Raw genomic sequence first — 17,747 nt, forward strand, 5'->3', positions numbered from 1 at the left:
TTGGTATCTTGTATCTCACTCACCAACAAGAATTTTATTATATCGCCATCTAAACAATGAACTCCCGTATTGATTACGTAAACTATTTATGTTCATATCTATGGTCGATATAAATTTAACTTTATAATCATTTATATTTTTATAATTCAATTTCCGCTATTAATTATAAAGAAAATTGTTTATCCAAGCACTTAAATTGTTTAAACACATTTTTTTTTAATTTATAAGAAAAAATTACATGCTGACTTGCTTTTAAATCACATAATCATACTATTATCGTAACCTTAAAAGCATCTCAAGGTTTGCTCCAAATTGAAATCACTCATGATACGATAAATTAAAATAATTTTTCTATTGTAAAGAAACAATTTATCAATTCATTAGTTCACTATTTGTATTGAAAATGATGGTATTTCAAAGATTACCCCAAATACTCAATCCTGTTAGTTGTCTTTGTAAACAAGTTTCTCCACTTGGTAATAAATTATTGCAAAATGGTAAGTCATTTGTTAATTATTTGTCCATAAAATTTATCATAAGATGATGGTGTTTTTTAAAAATATTAATGCCTCATATTTTTGACAGTAAATTCAATAAATTTAATCAGTAAACAAGGAAAAAAAACACGTGTAGCATGGTTGGTTGAACGTCCAAAAACACCGATAGAGATTAAAAAACCAGAAAATAGAACAAGTGTGCCATGGCTAGGTGAACGTCCAAGCTTTCCAGCAAAAATTCCTGAACCAACAGAAGAAGATGGAAGAAAAGAAATGAGTAAATGTTTTATTGAATTACTTGAATAACACTATTTTTAAAACAATACTGATTATATATTTCTTATTTAGGCATTTACAATGAAATAAACAATCAATTGTTGACACAAACTCACAGTAGATTATTCGCGATAATCTATGTCGCTGGCAAACAATTTAAAGTAACAGACAATGATTTAATCGTGATTGAAGGTTACTGGCCACCAAATCCTGGAGATGAAATAAAGTTTGAAAAAGTACTACTAGTAGGTGGAACTGATTTTACTCTAATTGGACGGCCACTTATCAATTCTGAAATGGCCAATGTAAGTGCAACAGTTATTGAAAAGACATTTTCACATACCAAATATATGTTTTATCAAAGACCACGAAAACAGTATCGACGATTACGTTGTAAGTAAACAATTTATTTTACCAATTATTATGAAAGCTCTTCTGAATACAAATTTTTCTAATAATTTATTATATTTGTGTTTTTTAAAGTCTTAAGAGTACAGCACAACTTAGTAAGAATAAATTCAATCAATCTCTATGCTCCAATTCATGAAAAAAAACAATTCGAAGGATTAGACAGAATTTATTGAAACAAAGGCACTTTTTGACTTATATTATTTGTTTTTACTGTGTATGTATTATTTGAAAAATAAAAATACATAGAAATTTTTGCTGGTAAAAAAGAAAATAAATAATTAAATTATATTACAAAATTTTTGCCTTTAAAAATTTTTAAACATTACATATCCATGTCAGCAAAGAAGGTTGATGGATTTTCTACTTTACTACTGGGTAAGTTATGTTTTTTAGCAGTATGTTTAACATTCTTTACTTCTTTTTCATCTAAATTGAAATTTTCAAAGTATTCTACATTCCAAAATTTCACAATATTATCATGAGAAGTAGAAGCAATCAGTTTACCATCATTAGAAATATCAATTGCTTCTATTGAAAATTCATGTTGTCCAGCGATTCCTAATTTACTATTAGGAAAGAGACCTAATGCTCTTAAAGTTCCATCTTCATTACCTGTGATTACTATATTATCAGTGATTGGCACCATACAATTAATTGATTTCTTATTCAAGTTTATAAATTCATCAGAATGATATCCAAATTCTCCCCAATTGAATATATAAAGTTTTCCGGTGCTACAACCGACAAGAACCTTCGTATTGTTTTTAAATAAACCCAGGCATGTAAATTCTTCATCATATTCCACTGATTGACAAAATATTTTCTTTGATCGAATGTCGAGGGTTAATAAAGAACCATCACCACTTGCGCATATCAAATACTTCTTTTCTTCATTTGTTATCATCGAACTGATATAGTCGTTTACTTCTTTTATTGAAAATGTGGGTTTATTATTATTTTGTCGTAAGTCCCACACTGAAAAATATTTAATTTTAAATCATATTTATCTTGTATTAGTTAAAACTACGTATGTTTTTTAAATGACTTATCTTGGAACTTACATTTTACAGTTCCACTGTCATCACCAGTAGCGAATGTATGTTCTGTCAAAAGGTTAATAACATAAATGGGATCACTGAAATAAAATTTGAAAATTATTGTTATTTTCATAATATATTATGAAGATAATAATTTTAAAAATAAATTAACCAACTTACTCGTGTGCTTTTTCATAAATTCCTGTTAATTTTTCTGTATTTACATCCGTTATTGCTATAGATTTATCTTTAGAAACAGACCATAAAGAAACTCCACTATCATTAAATTTCAAGTCTCGACATGCTTTCTCGTGAACTTCAATTGTTGATAAGAGATTGGTATTTTCTACACTATAATTATATCTGTAAAGAACAGTTGTTTATAATATTATAATTATTGATAATCATAATTATTGTTAAAATAATAAGACAATTACATTAATATATCTCCCTCAACGTTAGCAAGTGCGATTGTATCTGATGATGGATTGAAGCAAATATTGACTACATAATCTTCGACTTTGATTTCTGGTGGATGATTACGCTGAGATTTGGACGAAGCATTAATTGCATTTACTAATGTATCATCTTCTTCCTCTTCTTCATTATTTTTGTCATCTTCCGACGAATCAGTGTTTTCGTCAGTATCAATCATGTTCTCATCTTCTTCTTCAGATGAAGAATCAGCACTTGTCATACTCACATCTGACATATTATCATCACTTTCCATTTTCGGTACTTTTTTTATCATATTAGTGTCAATAATATTACTATAAACTTGGTAATTCTTCTTATAACAATTAATTAATTGTTAATTAGAAATATTTCTAACCTTCTAAACAAAAATTACATGTGTTGACAAGTGAGCATGTGTTCGGTTTTAACAATAGTGTGATGAATAGAAATATTTACTCGAACAGAGTATAGTCGACTAATACTCCATTCGTGCTAATTTTGTGTTATTGAGGGATATTCAAATATCTTTTTTGGTGAGGTAAAAAACGTTTTCAAAATTATTTTTAAAGAAATTTTCTACACAAATTCTATATTTGTGCAAATAACATACATATCTTAATTGTGAATCTCCATATATTGTTTAGTGACAATACACTTGGTCATATAACAATCACAAGGTATTTCATGTTCTGTTTCATCAGGATTTAAAACAATAAGTTCTAAATTATATTTTCGCTTATCTTTCATATCTCGATTTAACGTAATACGAAATGCTAAAGGTTCTCCTTCAACAACTTCAGCACTGTTAGGCATGGGAATGCTTGTTTGTTTCCAATGAGTAGGATAATCAGAAGGACTTGTTGATAATAGAGAACCGTCAGGGAATTCAACTTCAAACCATATACAAACTCCTTGTAATTTTCCAGATTGTTGGCATGGAAATACCAAGTCTTGTCCTCCAATTATATCTAGATCTACAGTGATTGCTGTTTTCAGGTCGATCCAAGCTAATATTTTTGGATCTGCTAGCAAATCGCGGTCATCAACGAGCATTATTTCAGGCTTTGATTTTTTTTGCTGTCGTATTTTATTTCCAATACATCTAGGATTATAAAAAACCAGTTTTTAAATTAGCTTCATTTTATTTATTAAATTTATAGAACTTACTGCATTTTTACTCCATGAACATTATCCCAAAAATCATACATTGATGGCAATTGACACGGAGCAGCGTACATTTTAGCAATATTGGGAAATAATTGTCCATCTTCATTTAAAAACCGATCTCGAGCTATTAATACTGTATCTAACATCCCTTCATGAACTAAATAAAAGCCCATCCATTCAGATACAATGATGTCAACTTTTCCGATTGTTTCTGGTTTAACGTCTTCAAGTTTACTAGGTATAACTTGAATGATGTCTATAAAATTATTTTCTTTGACTACTTCATCTGCTAATAATGAACATTTGTTTGCCTCTACTGCAAATACTTTTTTTGCACCAGCTTGAGCGCAAAAAATTGACAAAATTCCTAAGGAAATAAAATAAATTGTTAAATGGTTTATTTACAATTAAATAGTTTTTATTTACATACTTACCAGTACCGGCACCAACGTCCATCACAATTTTATTGAAAAATAAATCTTTCTTGTTAAATATAGCATTTTTATAAGCCAGAACTCGAGGATTGTCTTTAAGCATCAATTCATGAACCTAACATTGTATAAATTATTCCATTTAATGGATTTAAAATAAGAAATCCATTTATAAACATCAATATTTAATAAACTTACATCAAGACTTTCGTATTCTTCAAAATAATCGTCAGGACTCTCTACATTTTTCAAATTTTTTGTACTTTCCATAATAATTAAATTTTTATAGTAGTATTAATTCTCTTTCCAATAAATGGTGTTGAAAACTTAAATGATAATACCAATGAAATTGAATAAACAAAACGTATTTTATCTCATTATCGTTTTCTTATTGAAAGGTTAGTAACGTGGTAATGATGCATATTGCATTAACACGTGTGTTTATATCCATGAGTGGTTCACATAGATGGGTTTGTGTGAAATTTAATTTCTTTCTAGCTACACTATTCAAATATTATATTTAAGAAATTGATTGTTAATTTTTCCCTTTATTATCTATATTTAGGCCATTTTTGTGACAAATAATTTTTTATGATAAACAAAAATACATTATCTCATTCATGTACTAAAGGATAATTCTACATAATTGACAAATTATATACTGTTGTATTGTTTGTATTATAATAACTGTTTTATCAAAAAATAAGAGTAATTATTTTATTTTGTTTTGTAAGTGAGGTAGTAAATCAGCTAATGATTTTATATAATAATTGGGAACCAACTCTTTTTCTCTTGGATCCAGAGAATTGCTCCAATTATTTAATTGTTCTGCTGTTGTGACACCAGTTAGTACACATAGAGTAGAAAAATTACATCGTTTTCCAAATAATATGTCTGTGTTACAACGATCCCCAATCATTATTGTGCGTGATGGATTTATTTTGTTGTTTGCTATCAAAGCTTCCGACATCAGTAGCGATGGTTTACCTATCACCAATGCTTTACGATTTGCACATGTTTCTACGCATCTTACTAAACTCCCAGTACCTATATTAATTCATTGTAAAATAAAAAATACATCAAAATTATTTCAATTGATCTCTTTTATCAATTAAATATTTTCACTGTCTTTGAAAATGTATTAACAGTTTCTTACCAGGAATGATGATATTATTTCCTCCAGGAAATTGCTCATCTGTATTTGTTGCAATAAACAATACATCTCTATTTTTCAAATATGTAGCTGCCTTCATTATTTTTAAATAATTGAAATGTAAATCGAATCCGATCACAACTGCCCCAATATCAGGATCAGGTTTAAATTCAGAAAATGATAAATCAAGTGATGTAACCGGATCTGGCCCCAAACCAATAAATGGGATTCCGGCTTTGGTTAATTCATTAGCAATTCCTGTAATGGATTAAATTTTATTTGAATACATACTTTTCATACTTTTATGAAATTGTAGGTTGGTAAATAAAACAAATATCTAACCTGAAGAACCAATTAAATATACTTTTCTACTGAAGTTTATTGTTTTCAAGTATCTAGGGAGTAGATAAGATGGACTGAGAACACAATCATTATCTGTATAAAAATTCAATTTTTTACATTTCTCTTGAAATTCATCACGAGTCTTTGTACTATTATTTGTAACGTAGTATACTTTTTTTCCTAGTTTTACAAAAGCATTAACAACATCTGAGGCTCCTGGGACTGGATTATTTTCATGCCATAGGACTCCTGTAAATATAAAATTAAAAATATATCTTATTTTTTGAGTTATACAAAATTTAATGTAACGTAAGATATAAGAATATTTATTACCATCACAATCAGTTATGACGGTGTCAAAAGAATCAATAAATTGTTCGAGTTCGTCATCTTTGGATTTGTTTAGATTAATCATTATAATTAATTGTGGCTTTTTTGGAGTAAGTTTTTAGTTTTGAAGTCAAAATGATATCAATGACATTAAACCACTGAATAAAAAAAAAGTGCAGATTGTCACTATAAGAATAAACTGAGGTTCAATATTAAAATTTTCCTACTACTGCAAATAAATAGGAAATTGTAGTTATCTTCTTGTCCTCAAGGTGATCTTTCATAGTTGCTATTTTCCAACGACCCAATTTCGTGTTATTATTAATCAACCAAATTCACTTGATGACTTAGCTTATTTTGATTTGAAATAAATGTCAATAAAGATTATTATTATTATTGATTTGAAGTAAGAATTGGAGAATTATAATTCATATTTAGCCTTCAAAGTTAAGAAAAAGTTGTTCTTGGCTATTAAAATTACTTCAAGTATCTAATTATTTCTGTTTCTACTATATAATATGGTTTTATGTAATAAACAGCTGAATTCTGGATCACGAAATGAATAAAACTATAAATAATTAAAAAAAAAATTTAGTAATAAAATAGATGAGGAATAATTAAGTGGATTAAATGATTAATTCAATAAATAACCATTCGAAGTTACTAGATAAAAGCTCAAACTGATATTATTGATGTGAAAACACATTTTTACAATTCAAAAAGCTATTATCTTTTGAGAAATTCGATGGAACATTGGTAATCGGTATTATCACATGTAAAAAAAGGAGCTAGTTGTAAATGTTAATGATATATAATTTGTGTCATTAGCAGTTACTACACTATACTAAACCGTATTTCATCAAAGTCAGCAGAACATTGTTCAAGTGCATGTACACTTTTAAAACGTTGATCGTAAATAAGAAAAATATTAATAAATAAATAAGTATCCAACAAATAAAAAATTAATAAATAATTATATAGTGATGTTCAATCGTTAAATAAAAATTCATTTTTTAAACATTCAATTTTTATAATAATAAAAATTAATTGGAGTAACCTGTACGTTTACTTCCAATTAAGTGTAAAGCGATAATAATAAAATAACAAGAAACTAATTAGTCACGATATTTTTTTGCAGTTAATAATAAATTAATAACTTAAAGAAGAAACAAAATTAAAACATTATTTAATTATTCAAAAAATATTTACATAAATATATCAAGTATGCAGATTTATAAAGAAAAAATACTCTCCCCAGGACAACTTAAAAGATTGTCAGAACACAAATATAGTTGCTCAAATGCTAGTTTTTTAGACAAATATCTACAATTTTGGTGGGAGTGGTTAGTTGATAAAGTACCACTATGGTTAGCTCCCAATTTAATTACAATTGTAGGCCTTATTATTAATATTGCAACAACACTTATTCTTGTTTACTACAGTCCTGATGCTAAGAATGAAGTAAGTATGAATAATCCGAAATTACTTTTTTTTAAATACTAAAAAAAAAAAAATAATAAAAACAACTTAGCTATCATTATTTCTGTAGATTGTATATTTGAACACAACTATAAATTTTTTCATTTGTCAATGTCGATTATTCATTCTTTACGTAGATATCGTTGCAAAAAAGTATTTAACAAATTAAATATTGATGAAGACATTGTATATTACACTATGTTTTAACTTTCAAAACACTTTTCTAGTTTACTTATCAAATTATCATTTTTTTTAACTTTTAAATTTTTTGGTGCTAACATATAAATTTATTATTTGAATCCTTATTAGTCAGCAAAGAGTTTTATGTTTTGGCAGGAAGTTCATAAAGTTTCAATAACATCATTGATTAAACTATAAAATTTTTTTCATTCTATGAATTTTTATCTTATCTCTATTCTCTTGATGTCATCTTTTTATTATTATTCTAGTTTTCTTCATAATTATCACTCTTTGTAGTACATGCTTATCATTGAAAGAGATATTTAATATTTAATCGGCACTTTTTTATTTTAGGTTCCAAGATGGGGTTGTTTTTTATGTGCATTAGGTCTTTTTATTTATCAAAGTCTAGATTCAATAGATGGGAAGCAAGCAAGAAGAACTGGAAATTCATCGCCACTGGGAGAACTTTTTGATCATGGATGTGATTCCGTTTCGACTGGTAATTTATCAATGTTTTCATATGAATTTTCTCATAAACATGAATTGCATTTTTGAAATTAAATTTCCATTATTATTACAGTTTTTGTCGCACTGTCTGCGTGTATAAGTGTACAATTAGGATATTATCCAAGTTGGATGTTTTTTCAATGTTTCTGTGCAATGACTCTCTTTTATTGTGCACACTGGCAAAGCTACGTATCAGGTAAATGATAAATATTCTTTGTTATCAATACACTTGTAGTCTTTACTAAGTAAAAACTCCAGAAATAGCCATTGGAAAAATGCTAATATTGAAAATCATGGATTTTATCCATCGATGTAATTTTATAACTTGTTTTACTGATATCGTATAATCATAAATTTAGTTCAATTTATTGAACTTGATTTTTTTAGGATCATTAAGATTTGGAAAAATTGATGTGACTGAGGCTCAGTTTACAATAATTACAATTCATTTGACTTCCGCTATTTTTGGGCCAACAATATGGATGACTGAGGTGGTATTCCATTTATTAAATCGATTTTTTGCAATTAGTTTTCGGAGAAAGATATTTAGTAAATTTTCTATCTTTTTATAAAACAAATATTTATATTAAAACATTCTTACTCCCTTAATAGAATAGAATTTTTTTTTTTTTTTAATAAATCAGAATTTAACTTCTAATGAATAGAGAATTGATTGTAGATGCTAATTCATTAATATAATAGATAAGAGTATTGAGTATTTTTTTACAGATTCCCTATCTAAATGGTTTACAATTAAAATATTTATTAGGCGGTATGACCACTGTCTGTGCATTATCGAGTTTTTATTCAATGTTTACTGTTATTTTTACGGGTGGAGTTGGCAAAAACGGGTCAACTGTCGCTGTAAGTTAACGTTACTAGCCCAAAACAACATTCTTTATGAATTTTTTGCATCACTAATTATATTCAATAGTTTGTTAGTGAAACTATAATATGACTGGATTATTCTTTATTTCCTTTTATCCCAAGCTCTAAATATGGAAAATGGAATGCAGCATGGCATGAATAATTAGCCTCACCATCATGTTATTAACAACCGATGATATATGTATTAAATGATGTTTTTAGTTAAATTAATTGATGAAAAGTTTGCCTTCCCATTCGTTTTCGGATTTCGATTACACATAACGTCAAATAAACATTCGGGCATTGTTTTTTTTTTTTTTTTTTTTTTTTAATTTATTTAATGAAAATCGTGGAGATACAACTTTTTATAAAAAATATTACAAACTACAAAGGGTTAAGAATGGATAGAATTTAAATATTATTGTTTTTATTTTAAGGATGTTAATACCATTTATTTTATAGTAAAAATTTATTTGTTTATTTTGTTTTTGAATAAATAAATTTTTTTTGTTCAGTTGCCATTTATTGGCATAGAGCTGAAGGTTTTTTCATTATGGTGTACAGTTGGAATTGCTATTTTACTCGCCCATAGCAGTTTATCGGTTATACTTGGTGGTGGTGTTGGAAAAAACGGCTCTACGGTTGCTGTAAGTCCACTATTTCAAAAAAAAAAAAAAAAATAGTAAAATCAATTTCAAATTATTAAGTACTAAAAATCAATTTTTTAAATTTGCATCAGTATAAATATGACAATATTATTAACAATTTAGTAGTATTTCATGTAGAAAATTCAATAAATTCATCATATTTTATTATATTAATGTCAATTAATAGTAACAGCATTAAATAGAATGAAAGTCGGAAATAATTTCAATGAAAAAAAAATTCAATAAGCTTCATTTGTAATTAAATTAGTATGTTTGACACAAAGGTTCGTGGAATGAAATTTTTCACATCATCTTTGTAGGAAAAATTTTCTATTGCTTTTATTATAAACGTGTCACATTGCATTACAATAGTATCCCAATACATAACATTCATTTGCTCATCAGTTATTACTAACGTATTCAATTACAAAAAAAAAATGATAACTGAGCTTGATGTTTGCCAATATATGCTTTCATGATTAATGTTATGAAATGTTTATTTGTCCATACTTTTCAATAAAATTAAATCAACAATTTAAGGAATTAGTTGTAGTTAATGAATGCTTTGCATATTTTTTTACATAGTTGATTATTTATTATTAATGAAACCCTGTTTGTTACATATTTATCATTAAAACTTTTTTCAGGGAACTTCTGTATTATCTCCAATTATTCCATTTAGTCTTGTTGTTGTACCCGCATATATTATTTATCAAAAGAGTACACAACATGTTTATGAGAATCATCCTGCACTTTATATACTTTCTTTCGGTATAATTGCTGCTAAAGTCACTAATCGTTTAGTTGTAAGTATTTTGAAATTGAATGAAGATTCTTTTTACTAAAATTATTAATTAATGAACTCTTAAATTTTCCAGGTTGCTCACATGACTAAAGATGAAATGGACTATCTAGATACTGGATTGATAGGCCCATGTATGCTATTTCTCAATCAATATTTCAATTTCTTCTTCGACGAATACTATGTCCTCTGGTTATGTTTTGTAAGTAATACATTTATTTATTGTTGAAGAATATGATAAATTATTAATTTTCAATGATTTTAAAATCGGTTATGATTAAGTATTTGTTGAAATTAAGCCTTGAAAATTTTACAAATTTAAGTCTTAATTGAACTCGTAATCGATTAAAGCTATGACAAATTTTTTTGCAGATTTGGGTTACATTTGACTTCATGAAATACAGTTCACAAGTTTGTCTCGAAATTTGTGATCATTTAAAAATAAAACTATTTAGAATACCATATCCAAATGAACCATCAAGTTTTACTGATAAAAATGGTACTACTTCACGACTACAACGTTCAAAACCATCGAAAAAATATCATTAATTCAGTTAAGTAAAATTTAAACACTATTAACAATAATAAAAAAACCGTTGATGCTAATAATGATGATGATAATAAATAATAAGAAAAAATTCATAACAGAATACAAGAAAGATCTGTGATCATACATGTAATAAATAGTACGTTTCTATTATTGAATGAAAGAAATAATAAGCAACAAATAAAATAAGTCATGATTACTGTTGATATTCATTTCATTGAATTAAAGCTCTATAACAAGTTAGAATTTTATGTCTTGCTTGGTTAATCTCATCATGAGGACATTTGAAGTTAATTAGATTTTTAATAAATTATATTTAATTTTTATTTTATACTTTATTTTAATCAATTATCATTATTTTTTGGGTTTTGACGTTATTGTTTTTTAGAAAATTTCTTCATTGCTTACTATTTTTTTAATAATAAAAATATTCTGGTTACGTACTAGTCAAGGAGCATTTTTTTTTAACAAATTTAATTTGAAAAAAAGTAATGAATTAATATTATCAATTAAATAATGTAGAAAATTATAAGATTTTTTGAAACAATATAAAGTTATCACAAAAATTAACTTCATTACAATAACCAATTGCCAAATACAATTTTTGAAGAAATTGAAAGGTTATTCGCGAAAAAATTTGTTGAAAATATAAATAATTGATGATTTACTACTCATAAAAATTATTTACCAACAGATATATTTTGAAAATATGTATACATTCATTACAATTCTGAATTACGTACTAAAATAGATAAAAAGATAATTATCAAAATATTTAGTTATCAAAGAGGTCATTGGATAATGATGAATTTTAATTAATACTTAATTTTCTTAGTTTAGTGAATACTTACGTTAATTTAAAGTAAAAAAATCTTCGATTTTCTTAAGCGATTGAAAAAAAATAATTAAATAATTTAATATTTTAATGAATCTCTGCAACTACGTCAAATATATTCTTTCTCAAATGTTTTATTACCAAAATATCATGGTAATTATTTATATTAACGGTGATCTCATGTTATGATGTCAACCTTGACCTTAAAAAAACAACTAAACATGACTTTGAACTTAATGTGTGCTATTAAGGGCATGACCTTGACCTTAATCTAAATAGTTACCACTGTAACTTTTTTCCAATAATAGTTATTAATTATTAAGATAATATTTTGTGAGAATATTTGTATATTTTCATTGTAAAGATGTGTGGATAATGAAGTACTTGTGAGGTAATTGTAATATTTATAAACAAAGACACTAATTTTGTCAATAGTAAACGAAGGTTTTCTAAAAAAATGAAGCCTTATTTATTAATTACACAAAAATCCTATATTATGTAAAAGTTATAATTTTTTAATAAAAAAAATGAAATGTAGCAAGTGTATTAATAAGTAAATTAAACTTTATTAGTACATTGAAAATATCAAATTATGATTTGTCTTGTGCATTACATTGCTTTCAACTTAAGCATTCCTCTAATAATATTTTTTGTAAAAAATGTGGTGTAAATTATTCAATGATTATAATTTTAACGAGGTGAATATGATGAATGTAATATTTCTACTTGTTTGCGATAATTTGATGTCGCAATAATTCTATTTCTCGGCAATTTTGTTTCATTATCATCATATGAATTAAAATTATTTTCATTTATGCTTTCGTGAGTAATTTTAATTTCTTTCTTTAAATGTTTAGATTTTGTTAAATTGTTAAGTAACGACGGAATACTTGAAAGGGACGATTTTCTTTTATTATTAGTTTGTATTTCTAAGAAGAAAATTTTCAATTTTGATTTACTACGATTTTGTGTTTCTGTTTTATTCTTTTTTGGAGTAATAGAAGTTTTTATAGATTCTTCTGATTGTTTTCTTATACACTTCAACCTCAATCTTAAACACGGCCTACCTTCTGAATCAATGTATTCTGTTGCAACAACAATTTTATTCAACCTATCATCATTTTCAACTTGCTCTGACTGATTAAGTATTTTTGTTATTTTCATTGAAATAATATCAAAAAAATTTCTTGTGTAAGCATTTAATTTCTGAGTGATTAAAGAGTTGGATTTCTTCTGTTCTGGAATGATTAATTTCTCTTCTGAATCCTCTCGATTAATTTTCTCTTCTTCCAATTTCCATAAATCACATGTAATACCAATATCTTTTACTAGAACACTATCATAGCACTTTATCGACCTTTTAGAAAAACATTTTTATTGAAAAAAGTCTTTTTGAATATTTATGAAAAATAAACTTACAAATGAAAAGGATAACCATAATTTTCAGCCCAAGGAGTTGATAAATTTATCAATTTATTACAATTATTTTTTTCTGTAACAATCTCTGAATTTTTAAGATTTTTATCAATAATTTCATTCTTCAGAGTATTCTTAAAATATTTAAAAAATGAGATTCTATGACTTGTGTTTATATTTTTGGTCTTTAAAGAATTATTTAATTTGAAAGTCATTATTTTACTACCAATTGATATCAAATTTTAGACTTAGCTTATTCAAGAAGTCTGTATCAATTATTTTTGTCATAAATTTAATTTTTTACGGTTGGAAATCTATGAAATGAATTTTATAAAACAAAAGACAAATAATAGTTATGAAATTGGTTAAACTAATTCGAAATATTTAATAATTATTCAGCCCGCAACTTACGTAAAAATGCTACTGCAATCATAAAAGAATGAACTACTTATATTCATATTTAAATTTACTTGAATTTTTTTATTCATTAAAATACAATTTGTCACTTGAATAAGTTGAAATTCACTTATATTGTGAAATAATTATTTAACAATAAATATAGAAATTGACTAGATACAATTCATATTATTTGCTCATATGAAAACTTATTCAGTTGTTCAAATAATATTTTAATTAATCGTTCGTGATATTCGTATTGTAATAAGCTTATATAAATACCGAATCTCATATCCCATTATTTCAGAAATACTCTCTAGTGCCCATACTTAACATTGTTCTTCAAATTATTACTTTAAAATAATTTGTTTTAACAAATACTTAAGATCGAAAATAATTACAGAAAAATTCACAATAAATCATTTAAACATGAATTGGAGATTTTTTTCGAAAATTATCATTTCTATTCTCTTTATTAGTAGTCAAAGTATTTTTTTTACTTCTGGAGATGTAAATGTTTCAAGCCCGCATGATCAAAAAATTTTAGAAGGTGAAAATAAAAAATTATTGCTAAAAATAATATAGTTATGAAATTAATTATCGATCAATTTCTTCCAGATTATAATACTGAATTACGATGTGGTAGTGACATAATCTTAGATTCCATGGTACACTACATATCCTCAAATGTCTCCGGTAATTCTCATAGTAAAGAGTGCATTTGGAGAATAATTGTACCAGATGACGATCTTTATCGCGTTTCACTCCGATTTGAGTCATTTGAAGTTAAGGATGATGAAAATTGTCAATATAATTATGTTGAAATAAGAAATGGTTTATTTTCTACATCACCACTTTCCGAACGCTTTTGTGGACAGTTGCCTCCAAACATTTACTCGATTGGACGTGAGCTTTTTATAAAATTTGTCAATAATAAACCTGAGGAGAATAACTGGTTTTATGCTAAGCTGGAAAAAGGTAAGATAAAAAAAATTAACCATCATTAAATCATCATGAACATCTCGATCTAAAAAAAAAATTAAATAAAATTATTTTAGAATTCGATAAATGTCTTATGGTAAATAATGGTTGTGAACATTATTGTTTAAACACATGGTATGGATATAAATGCACCTGTTATAAAGGATTCGAACTGGATAGTGATGGAAAACATTGTAAAAGTAAAACATCTACGATAATAATTGATTTTGTTTAAATAATGAATTATTTATTAGTTCTTAAAGCTAATAATCTCAATTATTAATAACTATTCTTAGATAAATATGATGAAAGTGGTACCATTGATAGTTCAGATTGTGTTAACACTAATGACACTGAAGAATTCTATTGCGTATGGAGAATAGTTGCCCCTCCACGTTATAGAATAGTCATGAACTTCACGTTCTTTGATTTAGATAATACAGAAGAGAAAAATTATTATGATTGCCCGATAAATAGTCATATAGTAATTATGAATAAGGTGGGTAATTATTCATTTCAAATGGGAGGACCCTATTGCGGTACTAATGCACCTCCAGTGACACTTTCTCCCAAAGATGCAGTTGATGTTATATTTCATAATAATAAAAGGTATTTGTTACATAGTAGTCAGTAATATTGTTTTATGGAGGTATGTGTTATCTAAAAATAAAAAAATACATTTTTTAGAGCCGCTAATTCATACTTTTTGGCTGAATATTATACAGTTAAAGATGAATGTGCGTTTAACAATGGAGGATGTATATTTCAATGTCGGAAGACGATTAACTCCTTTGAGTGTGTTGATTCTTGTCATGAAATCAGTCTACCAGATGATTATACCGATGAATCTTATTAATGAGAGGTTAGTCCAACGATCTAATGAATTTGACATTTTAATCAATTATTTAGTTTTATATTAATAGAGTTAATAAAAAAATATTTTATACTTATTACTGTTTATAATTTACTTCTTATATTAAAAATATTGCTATACTAGAAAACTTTTGTTTCCTCATTTTTATAACAATACAGCTCGTAATGTCATAATATAAGATAGAGCGTATGACAAAAACTGAAAATAAGTTCATTAATTTCATAGCAATAATTATTGCTTGACTTTTTAAAAATTTACCTTTGCATAAAAATGTAAAGTAAGAGCAGGAAGAACCCCAGGTATAGATATGTCAAGTTGTTTTTGAGCTCTGCACATAATAATTATCATCGATTTTCTTATTAATGTTGACATATTCGTCCAATCTGAATTATTAAATATTTCCTGAGATATTTTTGAACTCTAATAGAAAGAGAAATGAGAGAAAAAAGATTTAAATTAATATTTTTTTTATTTCATATTCTTAATAGATTGTTTTTAGATTTTAATTTGCTCTTATTATTGATGGTTTTAAATTCAAGAAAGATAAATCTGATAACTTACAGCTCTATTCATATCATCTGCTCCCCAAACTACCACGTAGACTAATAACAAACTGACTCCAACATATAAAGTAGCTCGAATAAGTTCAATAGTGCTATTATACTAAAAATTAAAAATATGTCATTTTTAGAATTCTTTTATCAATATAAGTACTTACATATAAAATTGGGAGAGCTCCAAAAATTACTGTCATCATTCCAGCTACATACAGTTTGAATACCAAAAAACGTAATATACGGTTGATATTTTTGGCATGGCTGTTAGTAATTTTCAAGTAATTGAAAATTGAAAATATTATTTTAAAATATATAGAATGAATGAATATAAAGATTATGTAATTTTTACCCAATACATTTTTGATGTTTTTGAATCCACACCTTCAGTTGATTTTCATTTTTAATATTTTTTAGTCGTAGTGCCAGTATATCTAATTTTGTCGAAATCATACTGATCAAAATAGGAATTCCAAAACACAAGAATAATGTCACTAATGATTGACTCATTATCCAAAAATGCCATATAAAAACTAAATAATAGCTAAAAGAGTATTTTTCAATTTCAGATAAATAATAAAATGGCATGGGAAATTGGCGCTCTGTGAAAAACGGAGTACAAGTAAAACTCATGACAGTAGCAAAAAATAAAATTATAGCTATAGGGTAGACTAATAAGTAATTATTCATATATCTCTGAAGGATTTTTTTCTTGGATCCTTTTGCATTTTTTACATATTTGGTAAAAATTCTCAGCAGTTCCTTAAAAGATAAATGATCTTTTTAATTAAATAATTTTTTATAATGATATAGTAATTTTAAATACTTACATTTAAATCACTTGCTTGATGTTTGAAGACAAACCAATTAAGTAATACATCAACAGCGGATCCAAGGCTACTCAGGCTTTCAATAATTATATGGTAATCACCTTTTGGGATAGAATATCTTACTGTAGCCAATAACGAAATAGTTGTTGCAACTTCATTGATAATACAGAAATAATACACTAGTTGGTGGAAAATTCTAAGCTGCTTAGAACATTTTGAATCCAATGGCCATGTATATGCAATTTTACCTAAAATTGTAAAAATATTTAATACTGATTCTGGTTCGAAATGCATCTTAGTTGATGAATATTTAGTTCATAACTAACCTGAGTTAAATTTTTTGACCAAGACCTAACATAAAATAAATAATGTTGAATAGTTATTAAATAAAACATTTCAAGTATTTTTTTTTATTGCAATAATTTGTTTGATTTTTTTTTTTTTATTATTTAATATAATTTATTAACCATTAGAATTGAAAAAATGTCTAGAAAAAAATTTAATCATAAGATAACAGAGTCATATTTAATAATAAATTATTATATATATTAAAGAATGATTGAGGACAATAATTCTAGAAACGTGTATGAGTAATTTGGTAATCAATATTATTTATTTTCAAGAGACGAAGGGAATTTAACTTAATTAATCATAATATTGTTTTTAAGGGCACATAATAAGGGATATAATTGTTCCATATATTTATATTATTGGAAATTTTTCAATTTT

At 26.1% G+C, this 17,747-nt stretch overlaps 8 protein-coding genes across 10 annotated transcripts; 3 read left to right on the top strand and 5 right to left on the bottom strand.

Annotated features, from left to right (window-relative positions):
- The first annotated feature begins 118 nt into the window (after positions 1-118).
- mRpL21 (mitochondrial ribosomal protein L21) lies at positions 119-1,401 on the top strand. The gene is made up of 4 exons (XM_035093903.1): positions 119-497; positions 586-774; positions 846-1,166; positions 1,257-1,401. The coding sequence occupies exons 1-4, from the start codon at positions 404-406 to the stop codon at positions 1,355-1,357; spliced, it is 705 nt and encodes a 234-aa protein (XP_034949794.1). The 5' UTR covers positions 119-403; the 3' UTR covers positions 1,358-1,401.
- On the bottom strand, positions 1,160-3,116 carry LOC118073408 (WD repeat-containing protein 55 homolog). Its single transcript, XM_035093899.1, has 4 exons — positions 2,659-3,116; positions 2,402-2,584; positions 2,246-2,319; positions 1,160-2,159 (listed from the first exon to the last, which is right to left on the bottom strand). Exons 1-4 carry the CDS (start codon positions 2,970-2,972, stop codon positions 1,507-1,509), a joined length of 1,224 nt encoding a protein of 407 aa, XP_034949790.1. The 5' UTR covers positions 2,973-3,116; the 3' UTR covers positions 1,160-1,506.
- Positions 3,117-3,249: 133 nt separating this feature from the next.
- Art8 (Arginine methyltransferase 8) lies at positions 3,250-4,696 on the bottom strand. The gene is made up of 4 exons (XM_035093900.1): positions 4,474-4,696; positions 4,279-4,393; positions 3,845-4,211; positions 3,250-3,779 (listed from the first exon to the last, which is right to left on the bottom strand). Exons 1-4 carry the CDS (start codon positions 4,543-4,545, stop codon positions 3,293-3,295), a joined length of 1,041 nt encoding a protein of 346 aa, XP_034949791.1. The 5' UTR covers positions 4,546-4,696; the 3' UTR covers positions 3,250-3,292.
- A 129-nt stretch (positions 4,697-4,825) lies between these two features.
- On the bottom strand, positions 4,826-6,341 carry LOC118073410 (glycerol-3-phosphate phosphatase-like). Its single transcript, XM_035093901.1, has 4 exons — positions 6,104-6,341; positions 5,771-6,019; positions 5,432-5,686; positions 4,826-5,322 (listed from the first exon to the last, which is right to left on the bottom strand). The coding sequence occupies exons 1-4, from the start codon at positions 6,183-6,185 to the stop codon at positions 4,988-4,990; spliced, it is 921 nt and encodes a 306-aa protein (XP_034949792.1). The 5' UTR covers positions 6,186-6,341; the 3' UTR covers positions 4,826-4,987.
- A 302-nt stretch (positions 6,342-6,643) lies between these two features.
- Positions 6,644-11,507, top strand: bbc (choline/ethanolaminephosphotransferase 1 bbc). 3 transcript variants are annotated; one of them, XM_035093895.1, is made up of 9 exons: positions 6,644-7,561; positions 8,114-8,261; positions 8,343-8,465; positions 8,657-8,760; positions 8,999-9,133; positions 9,652-9,783; positions 10,431-10,589; positions 10,662-10,787; positions 10,958-11,507. In XM_035093895.1, exons 1-9 carry the CDS (start codon positions 7,325-7,327, stop codon positions 11,132-11,134), a joined length of 1,341 nt encoding a protein of 446 aa, XP_034949786.1. In that variant the 5' UTR covers positions 6,644-7,324; the 3' UTR covers positions 11,135-11,507. The 3 variants fall into 3 exon arrangements, with proteins under 3 accessions (XP_034949786.1, XP_034949788.1, XP_034949789.1); XM_035093897.1 differs by lacking the exon at positions 9,652-9,783; XM_035093898.1 differs by lacking the exon at positions 8,999-9,133 and having other exon boundaries at positions 10,958-11,505.
- A 1,132-nt stretch (positions 11,508-12,639) lies between these two features.
- Positions 12,640-14,071, bottom strand: LOC118073423 (uncharacterized). The gene is made up of 3 exons (XM_035093913.1): positions 14,062-14,071; positions 13,387-13,471; positions 12,640-13,324 (listed from the first exon to the last, which is right to left on the bottom strand). The coding sequence occupies exons 1-3, from the start codon at positions 14,069-14,071 to the stop codon at positions 12,658-12,660; spliced, it is 762 nt and encodes a 253-aa protein (XP_034949804.1). The 3' UTR covers positions 12,640-12,657.
- Positions 14,072-14,366: 295 nt separating this feature from the next.
- On the top strand, positions 14,367-15,616 carry LOC118073424 (dorsal-ventral patterning protein tolloid-like). The gene is made up of 4 exons (XM_035093915.1): positions 14,367-14,757; positions 14,838-14,960; positions 15,057-15,369; positions 15,448-15,616. The coding sequence occupies exons 1-4, from the start codon at positions 14,367-14,369 to the stop codon at positions 15,614-15,616; spliced, it is 996 nt and encodes a 331-aa protein (XP_034949806.1).
- An 82-nt stretch (positions 15,617-15,698) lies between these two features.
- On the bottom strand, positions 15,699-16,921 carry LOC118073527 (uncharacterized). Its single transcript, XM_035094088.1, has 5 exons — positions 16,541-16,921; positions 16,353-16,452; positions 16,196-16,297; positions 15,893-16,054; positions 15,699-15,832 (listed from the first exon to the last, which is right to left on the bottom strand). The coding sequence occupies exons 1-5, from the start codon at positions 16,876-16,878 to the stop codon at positions 15,779-15,781; spliced, it is 756 nt and encodes a 251-aa protein (XP_034949979.1). The 5' UTR covers positions 16,879-16,921; the 3' UTR covers positions 15,699-15,778.
- Between the last annotated feature and the right edge of the window lie 826 nt (positions 16,922-17,747).

The sequence above is a fragment of the Chelonus insularis genome, unplaced genomic scaffold, assembly GCF_013357705.1.
Source record: "Chelonus insularis isolate UGA/USDA-ARS -01 unplaced genomic scaffold, ASM1335770v1 scaffold_303_pilon, whole genome shotgun sequence".
Classification (NCBI taxonomy): Eukaryota; Metazoa; Arthropoda; class Insecta; order Hymenoptera; family Braconidae; genus Chelonus; species Chelonus insularis.

Excerpts from the sequence above, each read along its gene's own strand:
- mRpL21 (XM_035093903.1), top strand. The coding sequence starts at position 404 with ATGATGGTATTTCAAAGATTACCCCAAATACTCAATCCTGTTAGTTGT. Across the intron at positions 498-585 it reads TAATAAATTATTGCAAAATG|TAAATTCAATAAATTTAATC; the intron begins GTAAGTCATTTG and ends TATTTTTGACAG. Across the intron at positions 1,167-1,256 it reads ACAGTATCGACGATTACGTT|TCTTAAGAGTACAGCACAAC; the intron begins GTAAGTAAACAA and ends TGTTTTTTAAAG.
- LOC118073408 (XM_035093899.1), bottom strand. The coding sequence starts at position 2,972 with ATGATAAAAAAAGTACCGAAAATGGAAAGTGATGATAATATGTCAGAT. Across the intron at positions 2,585-2,658 it reads GTTGAGGGAGATATATTAAT|ATATAATTATAGTGTAGAAA; the intron begins GTAATTGTCTTA and ends TGTTCTTTACAG. Across the intron at positions 2,320-2,401 it reads ATTTATGAAAAAGCACACGA|TGATCCCATTTATGTTATTA; the intron begins GTAAGTTGGTTA and ends ATTTTATTTCAG.
- Art8 (XM_035093900.1), bottom strand. The coding sequence starts at position 4,545 with ATGGAAAGTACAAAAAATTTGAAAAATGTAGAGAGTCCTGACGATTAT. Across the intron at positions 4,394-4,473 it reads AAGAATACGAAAGTCTTGAT|GTTCATGAATTGATGCTTAA; the intron begins GTAAGTTTATTA and ends ATACAATGTTAG. Across the intron at positions 3,780-3,844 it reads GTTCATGGAGTAAAAATGCA|ATGTATTGGAAATAAAATAC; the intron begins GTAAGTTCTATA and ends TTATAATCCTAG.
- LOC118073410 (XM_035093901.1), bottom strand. The coding sequence starts at position 6,185 with ATGATTAATCTAAACAAATCCAAAGATGACGAACTCGAACAATTTATT. Across the intron at positions 5,687-5,770 it reads ATATTTAATTGGTTCTTCAG|GAATTGCTAATGAATTAACC; the intron begins GTTAGATATTTG and ends AATCCATTACAG. Across the intron at positions 5,323-5,431 it reads AAATAATATCATCATTCCTG|GTACTGGGAGTTTAGTAAGA; the intron begins GTAAGAAACTGT and ends GAATTAATATAG.
- bbc (XM_035093895.1), top strand. The coding sequence starts at position 7,325 with ATGCAGATTTATAAAGAAAAAATACTCTCCCCAGGACAACTTAAAAGA. Across the intron at positions 10,590-10,661 it reads AAGTCACTAATCGTTTAGTT|GTTGCTCACATGACTAAAGA; the intron begins GTAAGTATTTTG and ends TAAATTTTCCAG. Across the intron at positions 10,788-10,957 it reads ATGTCCTCTGGTTATGTTTT|ATTTGGGTTACATTTGACTT; the intron begins GTAAGTAATACA and ends ATTTTTTTGCAG.
- LOC118073423 (XM_035093913.1), bottom strand. Across the intron at positions 13,325-13,386 it reads TATGGTTATCCTTTTCATTT|GTCGATAAAGTGCTATGATA; the intron begins GTAAGTTTATTT and ends TTTTTCTAAAAG.
- LOC118073424 (XM_035093915.1), top strand. The coding sequence starts at position 14,367 with ATGAAATTAATTATCGATCAATTTCTTCCAGATTATAATACTGAATTA. Across the intron at positions 14,758-14,837 it reads TTATGCTAAGCTGGAAAAAG|AATTCGATAAATGTCTTATG; the intron begins GTAAGATAAAAA and ends AAATTATTTTAG. Across the intron at positions 15,370-15,447 it reads ATATTTCATAATAATAAAAG|AGCCGCTAATTCATACTTTT; the intron begins GTATTTGTTACA and ends TACATTTTTTAG.
- LOC118073527 (XM_035094088.1), bottom strand. The coding sequence starts at position 16,878 with ATGAATAATTACTTATTAGTCTACCCTATAGCTATAATTTTATTTTTT. Across the intron at positions 16,453-16,540 it reads AAACATCAAAAATGTATTGG|CCATGCCAAAAATATCAACC; the intron begins GTAAAAATTACA and ends AATTACTAACAG. Across the intron at positions 16,055-16,195 it reads CAGATGATATGAATAGAGCT|AGTTCAAAAATATCTCAGGA; the intron begins GTAAGTTATCAG and ends TCTTTCTATTAG.